The sequence below is a fragment of the Nematolebias whitei genome, chromosome 3 (genome assembly GCF_014905685.2).
Source record: "Nematolebias whitei isolate Nwh7 chromosome 3, NemWhi1, whole genome shotgun sequence".
NCBI classification, from domain to species: domain Eukaryota; kingdom Metazoa; phylum Chordata; class Actinopteri; order Cyprinodontiformes; family Rivulidae; genus Nematolebias; species Nematolebias whitei.
The window spans coordinates 10,368,865-10,377,760 of NC_056500.1; the positions used below are offsets into that span (position 1 = coordinate 10,368,865).

The window sequence follows — 8,896 nt, forward strand, 5'->3', positions numbered from 1 at the left end:
ATTAAGCACTTTTGAAATAAAAATTGTGCAAAATTCATTTACAGTATTTCTTATTGCTTCCAGCATTTGACTATGAATACTGTTTTTTTAGTGAAGCCATCATGTGGGCAAGAGGGGCCAAATGGTGTTCTGATTTATGATTGGCTGTCTAGTCAATATGTCATCACGTGGGTGCAAGCCTAAGCCAATGGTTGCCTTTGGGGCGTGGCCAAATAAACGTCTATCTGCCATCCAGTCATCATGCTAACCGAAGAAGTCGTATGTAAATAGCTTTACGAGCTCATGGAAAGACAACTGGGAATGATTGTTAATAAGACAGCGTAGGGTAATTTTTATTATCGACTTTAATGTATAATGGAAACAGAAGCTTGGGTGTAAAAGTCGCCGTTTTCTTTGCCAAGGAAGATTTGTAAGTTTAGCTGCCTCCGTGAACTAGCTTGAAAGCTATCGCGGCCATCACGAGCAGCACATCAAGAAAAGCAGTCGAGTCGACGTTTGAAATTTCTGCCATCATAATGGAGAAGGTACGTCTCACCCGTCTTTTCTGTGGCATGATTTTCAGCTGAACATCAGAAGTTACGTGGGGATATAGATCTAGAGAACTGGAGCTAATCGTTAGCATGCTGCTCGCCACACCTGCTCCTGTTCAGGCCGAACCGGCATCGATTTGTGGCCACAAATGTCCAGTTCTGTCCGGATATTTCAAAACACTTGCTGTATGCTTTCACACACTCTGCTGCCAGGTTACAGAGGATGTTTTAGTAATTACAGTTGGGCTTTTTTCCGTTTCTGGGGCGCTAAATTGAGGAGACGCCCAGCTTTGACATCTGTATTAGATGTCACCTAATAGACTCCTTGGATTTACATAAATAATATCTAGTCAGTTTGCTAAGAACAGATCAGAAGACCAGGTGTGTTTTGGGATTTGGATTCCTAGTAATCCAAAAAAAAAGGCAGATTAGATGCTGATGTCTTCTTTCATTTTCTTTTCTCAGGCTGATTTCTTGAAAGGACTTCCAGTTTACAATAAGAGCAACTTCAGCAGGTTCCATGCAGACTCGGTTTGTAAAGCATCTGTAAGTAGCATATAAACATTTTGCATTTGTGTAGTGAATATTTCTTACTCTGTTTTTGTTTTCAGCTTTTAACTGTTGTAGAGATACTGACGTAAATTATTGGTGTTGTACTTTTGCTTTTCTCCTTGAGGTGTAAAAGTTGACTTGGACCTTTGTCCCATGACTACATGTGAACTTTTATTTTATATTTGAACAAGTTTAGAGCTAGAGGTGAAACCATTTGGGTTCAAAACGAATAAAATTTGTCTAAATTTTCCAACTATTTGTTCCCACATGTCAACGCTGTTGACCTATTTTCTGTAACTGGATGTTTTTGTAGGTAAACAAACACACACATGAGAGTTGGAAGCTGCTTACAGTCTTTTCTGTTTACAAGTTTTTAATTTAAGAAAACATTAGCTATTGATACAAGTAGGGCTGGGTACCTTTCTAAAAAAATCAGTACCAGTGTCGGTACCTTCACTTTGGTGTCAGTTCCTGGATGGTTCTTTTTTCGGTACCAATTCTGTAATTACTATTAATTATAACAAGAATACAATTACGTTACACATTACAGTACAAATTGTGAGTTTTATTTTTTAACTTTGGTATTTTTCTATTCCAAGCAGTTTTCTTACATAAAAACAAACAAATAATTTCCAGGTCAAAAGACCAGTTATAAACCAGTGGCACGTCCGTGTCTAATGCTCACTGCTACACACTGAGGACCTTTTCACTGAACAGCTTTTCTTCAGAAACATCAACATGTCTGTTTTCTCTGGACACAAACAAGCCCGCTCCTGGCTGATGGTGTCTCCAGCAGTAGAACATGTTCACTCTGAGGCTGTAGATGATGATTGTTGCACACATAGATACCTGGTTGTCAGTTTGAGATATTGTCCCTCACGTCCCACCAGCAGGTCACTGGATTCAATGAGGTAGGGTTGATGCAGACTTCTGCACCTCTGTGTCTCTGCCTGGATCTTCTCTGTGGTTCTCTGGGGTTTAGGGCTCTGATCATCTCCCTAATTGACATGAGAACAAAACATCAACAATAACATGGTTGTGTTATTATTGCTCAAAAAACATTATCTAGGCTGAGAGATAAAGGTTTAACTGGTCAACAAAATCCTTTAAAGTTTAATTTACCTCCAACATGCAGCTCCACTGTAGAAAAAGGCAGCAAATTTTTAACAGCAAAGTCTGACTGTCCTGTGGCCTCCACCTCGCTTTTCTTTTGTCCTCACATCTGGGTCAGAACCTCCTGTGAGGAGAGCATTAACATAAACAGTGAACTGTTTAAGCAGCTGACTGGATGGATGAGCAGTTTTACAAGCTAACATTTATGTTACTGTCAATCTTTAGTTAGCTTCTGAGTTTAGCTAGCTACGTAGATAAAATAAATTTACACACTAATATGTTAAAGTTAGCGTTACATGGATCATAGTTTATTTCACCGCGATGTACGTGTTAAGCTGCAGTTACGCTAACAAACGTAACTCACCAGCTGAAACTCACAGAGACGTCCTCTGTGTTCTTTGATGAAGAGTCCGGTCGTGGAGATAATGAATCAGGCTCTACTCACGGGCTGACTTTAATGGTGAGAGGAGGAGGAGGGAGGAGGCTAATGAACTCTTCTCTCCTCGCAGAAAAACACGGAGCAACTTTCTGCAGCGCGTGTTGTCTAAGCCATTCGACAACACGCGCTGCACACGTGAACCCGTCTGTGGGCGTCACCAGCACCATAGACATAGTTATACATAGATTAGGTACAGCAGCGCTATACAGCTCTGGATGTAATCTGGGTGTTGTCTGTTTGTCATATGTCTGGTGTTTTGCCTGCCTGCATGCCGAAACCATGTGACACATTACAGCCAATACCGAAACTTGACACCGAAAGAAGAGTGACGTTTCAATACATACACCGACCGGTGAAGTTCGGTCGGTGCCATAAAAGAACCTCGGTTCGGTACTCAGCCCTACATACAAGAAAAAATTGCCAAGACTTTGTTTCTTACTGTATGAGTTTTGACACTGCATTGAATACCTTTTAGTAATATTTATTACAATATGAAAAAGAAAGTATTGCCTACTTGGGCATTTGTGCATAATAGCAGGGGTTAGTGATTGTAGGACCTTTTGAGTGACAATTGTTTTTTTTTTACAACATCCAGTTGTGTTAAACATGGTATATTTAATAGTATCTGTGAAGACAAGACTCCATAAAGAAATACAGGAAATTCACTTCAAACTGCAAACTATTCACAAACCTTCAGTTTTTAAAATGCCACAGCCATTTGGAATTTGCGCAAGTTTTTAGGCATTAAAAGAAAAAAGGAAATTGTAAAAGAGGAATTATAAGAAAAACATTTGGAGAAATCTTGGAACCACTTATATTTATATATATATATATATATATATATATATATAGAAGCCCATAAGGTCATGTATCATTGCTTTTAAGACATCATGAGATCACATGCATTTTGTTCTTTGGTATGTAACAGGAAACCAAAACAATATGACGATACCCTGGGACGTACTGTCAGCGGCTCTTCACAGATTAGTCTGCCAGTAACCCATTTGATGTAAAGGAAACACGGTCGATTTAAAAGAAAGAATTAAAATATCCTGGGATGGACTGATCAATAAATTGATTGCGCTCCATCTCCTTTGTTGAAAACAAAAACGAATATAAAGATCTTCAAACAACAACTGAAGACAGCTGCAAAGAATCACAGCAGAAAATGTTTGATTCTGTCCTTGAGTTTCAGACTGCAGGATTCTATACGACATATTTTATTTGAGACCCTTTAAAACGCACTTTACATGCATTTGCCTTATCTTTTTTCATGTTTAATGTGCATAAACCTAAAATTGAGTCGAAAATGAGCACTTTACCTTCATATTGTCACGTAAAATACTCTGTGATGTACATGAGTTACTTTTTTTTTAAATGGCCAGAATGTCATACCTTGTCTGTATTTAAATCTTGCGTAAAAGAAGACTCGGCTTCAGTTTCTAACCTCTATTTATTTTGTTGTACAGAATCGGAGGCCCTCTGTTTACCTTCCTACACGTGAATATCCTTCTGAACAGAGTGAGTACAGTGAAAAGCTGCTGCAGTAGGCTCTATATCAGCCTTCCCTTTGCTAAGAGTTCTTTCTAAATGCTTATTCTATAAATGAGGATCACTTATTATTATGTATAGTTTCATCCATCCATTATCTTTTACCCGCTTCTTCCATTTTGGGTCACAGGGTCCATGTCCAGCACTCACTGTGCGAGGGGCGGGGTACACCCTGGACGGGTCTATGTATAGATCCCTTATATAAAACGGAAGAGAAAAACGGGAGAAATAATAGAAAGAGGGCAGGGGGTGTAATAAACCTTTGACAGGTACGAGGTCAGGTGGACATTTATTGATTTCTGTCAGGGGGTATAGTGTTTCAGGTGTTCTATTCTTAAATTTTATTTAACAGTGTCATAACTATTTAATTAGGACTGAACTGTCTCTGACTTATCAGCCTTATCTATAAATTGTAAGTAACATGTTGTTTGTTTTGGTTATAGTTATAGTTACGGAGAAAACAAACATCCTTCTGCGTTACCTGCATCAGCAGTGGGACAAAAAGGTGAGCTCTATTTCCTGTTTGTCCTACGCTGGCAGGAATTTATTTATTAGTCTAAACTAGATCCTGCACGATGAACGATATATTAGGTTGTGGTAATATTTGTTTTGATGCATAGCAGGTTAATAATTTAATGAAAATAAATTGTGCTTTTGTTGGAAAATCTTTTTGTTTCAAACAGAATGCAGCAAAGAAAAGGGAACAAGAACAAGGCGAAGGTGACAGCCCAACGCCCCCCAGGAAGATTGCAAGGACAGACAGCCAAGAGATGAATGATGACTCATAAGAAAGTGTGTGTGTATGTGTGTGTGTGTGAGAGAATACTGTACATGTGTATTTGCTCATACAAGGTGTAGTCATGTAAACCTTAAACCTAAGATAACACCCTCTGGGGAAGAAAAACAAAAACTTTGACTGTTCTGGCGTCAAATGAAAATACACAGAGATTTTAGGAAATCATGTCAACAGTTGGGCCAGTTATGGTCTAGAAATTGAGTCAGAACTCTTTTTTTATTATAATTATTTTAATTCTTATGTGAAGGACACGCTGACTATTCCCTGTGTGGGTCAGTATACTCGTATGTGTTCGTGTGCATGCTGAGCTGTGAACTCGTGGTGTTCTGTATGTTTGAGGTGAGAGATTCTTCAAGTGTGTAGATTTAGGAGAGAAACAGACTTAACAGAAAAGGTCAGACACTACTTAAAAACACAACTAACTTGTGTAGTCTTCTGTCCTCTGGAGAGTCTGCTCTGATCAGTTTGAGCATTTTGTTACTGGTTTAATTCTACTATACCTGCTGTTGTTGTTGTATGGCAATGAGCTTCCTGCCAGCCACAGTGCCCATTCTGTTTCACTGCCCACTTTTGAACCACATGGGGGCATTGCGACATCTCGGAAAGCTGTTTGAAACCGCAAAATCCTGGATGCACTGTGATGACGAGCACAAAGTTGAGCGAACTCTTCCAGAATCCCCCCCCCCCCCGCCCCCAGACAGATAAGAGTGAATACTGGTTCTTGTATTCTGTTCTGTGAGTTGTGCTCGTAGGATGTGCTTGAGATGGATTCACATCTGGCACCACATTCTGACTCATTCGGACTTTAAAAAAGTGGGATTTTCTCTTTGCAAAACATGAGACAAATTTGCCTAAATTTGAAAATAATATAAAGAGCACATCTTCAATTGCACAACCTGCTAACTGCGCAGATGGTGGTGGTGGTGAGGGGTGGGGGGTAGTGAGTGATATGAGGAAATGTGTGTAAATAATTAGTTTATCCAATTGAGAATCCTTGTGTTCCCCCTGTTTTGTTGAACAAACCGCCCATGGAGTCGGTAGAAGTCCTGCATGATGATCATGAGAAGTGCCCTGGTACCCAACGGATGGGATCTGGTTCTGGGTGTTCTGTTCTGGGACCAGTACATTTCAAAGACAGCTGGAGTTGACATGTTGTCTGATGTGACTTTGAAGGGTATCAGCCAAGAGGCCTTACAACTCGTCGTTATAGCTTGGATCCATTTGCGCCCCAGCTTTGGCAGCACACATCACTTCCTGCACAGCGACGTGCAGCAGCCCAACCTGTTTGTTCTGGTATCATAAACGGCAACGCTGAATAAAGCTCATCGTTCTCGCTGCCCTGCGGATTCACCTCAAAGCCTCCTGTTCTTTAATGGCTCCATGCTGCAGTGTGGGTTAACAGTGTAGTTCCTACCAACCGTTTGTTTTTAAGCATATGATCATGTTATGCTTCTGCTCTGGTAGACTTCGGCTACACCCTTAAGCCTCGCCCCGTCCCGTGTGTTGGATCAGATGTTCTTTTAAGCTTTGCTTAAATAAAAATGGACTGAAACTGGGACATTTTTTTTGTCTTGTATTTAAAATGTTTCATGAAAACTGTGTTGTGCTAAAATTTCCACGATGTGAAAACACGAAGGAATGAAGAACGCCAAGGAGCCTGAGACGTTTTGATTTACTTTACTGTTTAGTCTGTAATGTTCTTTAGATTGAGTCAACTTGACATGTTTTCTTATATATTTATGAAGTTTTTGTATTCATACACAGTTAACATACTGGTACAATGTGGTAATTGTTTTCCTACCTGAGGACACTTCCAGGTGGCCATCAGATTAAATCACCAGTTTGGCAGAAAGATGATCATATCACAGCTGATTCACACATTTAGCACTTTGTATTGCTGAATAAAGCTTGAGCCTTAACTGAACTCCATCAGCTCTTATACAGGTGCTGGTCATAAAATTAAAATATCACGAAGACGTTGATTTATTTCAGTAATTCCATTCAAAAAAACATTATATTCATTCATTACACACAGACTGATATATTGCAAATGTTTATTTATTTTAATGTTCATGATTATAACTGACAACTAATGAAAACCCCAAATTCAGTATCTCAGAAAATTAGAACAGTACTTAAGACCAATTTTTAAAAAAATATATATTTTTAGAAATGTTGGAAAAGTATGAGCACGTACAGCACTCAATACTGGGGGCCAGACCCAACCATTCAGAAGAGCTGAAGGCCACTATCAGAGCAACCTGGGCTCTCAACACCTGAGCAGTGACACAGACTGATCGACTCCATGCCACGCCGCATTGCTGCAGTAATCCAGACATAAAGGAGCTGCATATCGCATCTTCCTCTTCACCATAGATTTTCTATGGGGTTATGGTCAGACGAGTTTGCTGACCAATTAAGAACAAGGATAGCATGGTCCTTAAACCAGGTACTGGTAGCTTTGGCACTGTGTGCAGGTGCCAAGTCCTGTTGGAAAATAAAATCTGCATCTCTGAAGTCGTTCAGCAGGAAGCATGAAGTGCTCTAAAACTTCCTGGTACACGGCTGCGTTGACCTTGGACCTCAAAAAACACAGCGGACCAACACCAGCAGATGACATGGCACCCCAAACCATCACTGGCGTGGAAACTACACTGGACCTCAAGCAACGTGGATTCTGTGCCTCTCCTCTCTTCCTCCAGATTCTGGGACCTTGATTTCCAAAGGAAATACTAAATTTACTTTCATCAGAGAACATTCAACCTTTATTTAGGCAGGTTAATCCCATTGGCTTGATACAAGGAATGCGACAGCTGAAACGCATGTCTTGCATACGTCTGTGCGTAGTGGTTCTTGAAGCACTGACTAGCTGCAGTCCACTCTTTGTGAATCTGCCCCACATTTTGGAATGTGTTTTGTTTCACCATCGTCTCCAGGGTGCAGTAATCCCCATTGATTGTACACTTTTTTTCTACCACATCTTTTCCTTCCATTCGCTTCTCTATTAATGTGCTTGGACACAGAGCTCTGTGAACAGTCAGCCTCTTTAGCAATGACCTTTAGTGTCTTGCCCTCCTTGTGCAATGGTCGTCTTTTGGACAACTGTCAAGTCAGCTGTCTTCCCCATGATTGTGTAGCCTACAGAACTAGACTGAGATACTATTTAAAGGTTTTTGTAGGCGTTTTGAGTTAATTAGCTGATTAGACTGTGGCACCAGGTGTCTTCAATATTGAACCTTTTCACAATGTTCTAATTTTCTGAGATGCTGAATTTGGGATTTTCATTAGTTGTCAGTTATAATCCTCAACATTAAAAGCAATAAGCATTTGAAATATATCAGTCTGTGAGTAATGAATGAATATAATATACGTTTCACATTTTGAATGAAATTACTGAATAAATCAATTTTTTCATGATATTCTAATTTTATGACCAGCACCTGTAGGGAAAAAAACCTAAATTGCCTATTTGAGTCGTTAGCTAAAACAAAATTGGCTGCAATTGAGTCATTTTTACAGATGCCGAGCTAAAATGTGATGTGCTAGTATTGAGTGATCCAAGATTAGGTGTAACATTATCCTCAGTTATGATATTCAAAATAAGATTATCTTCTAAAACTACTGAATGATTATGACGAGGCTTTTAATTTTATCTGTAAACGTCAATATTTGTAAGGAAAGAAACAAGTTTGAAAGAAAAAGCAAACTGCACAAAATGCATTTGAAGAGTTTTATTAACTATTTTTCAGATTTTTACAAAAATATGACAAAATAAAAGAAATAAATAATCCCATTTTCCAGTATTTATCTTTAAAAGTGTTTTTTTTTTTTTTTTACATTGGAAGAGCGTGTGATGTTCTTTGATGTCAGCAAGGCTTCCATGAAAAACGTCTAAATTTGGAAGTGAACGTTTAT

At 39.3% G+C, this 8,896-nt stretch overlaps 1 protein-coding gene across 1 annotated transcript; it reads left to right on the plus strand.

Moving 5' to 3' along the window:
• Nucleotides 1-212: 212 nt before the first annotated feature.
• dda1 (DET1 and DDB1 associated 1) lies at nucleotides 213-6,531 on the plus strand. Its single transcript, XM_037674515.1, has 5 exons — nucleotides 213-524; nucleotides 996-1,076; nucleotides 4,104-4,155; nucleotides 4,629-4,690; nucleotides 4,869-6,531. The coding sequence occupies exons 1-5, from the start codon at nucleotides 516-518 to the stop codon at nucleotides 4,971-4,973; spliced, it is 309 nt and encodes a 102-aa protein (XP_037530443.1). The 5' UTR covers nucleotides 213-515; the 3' UTR covers nucleotides 4,974-6,531.
• The last annotated feature ends 2,365 nt before the right edge of the window (nucleotides 6,532-8,896 follow it).

What these genes read in the sequence shown, in the direction of transcription:
- dda1 (XM_037674515.1), top strand. An exon ending in ACTCGGTTTGTAAAGCATCT is followed by an intron (nt 1,077 to 4,103) that starts GTAAGTAGCATA and finishes TTTGTTGTACAG; the next exon opens with AATCGGAGGCCCTCTGTTTA. An exon ending in ATCAGCAGTGGGACAAAAAG is followed by an intron (nt 4,691 to 4,868) that starts GTGAGCTCTATT and finishes TGTTTCAAACAG; the next exon opens with AATGCAGCAAAGAAAAGGGA.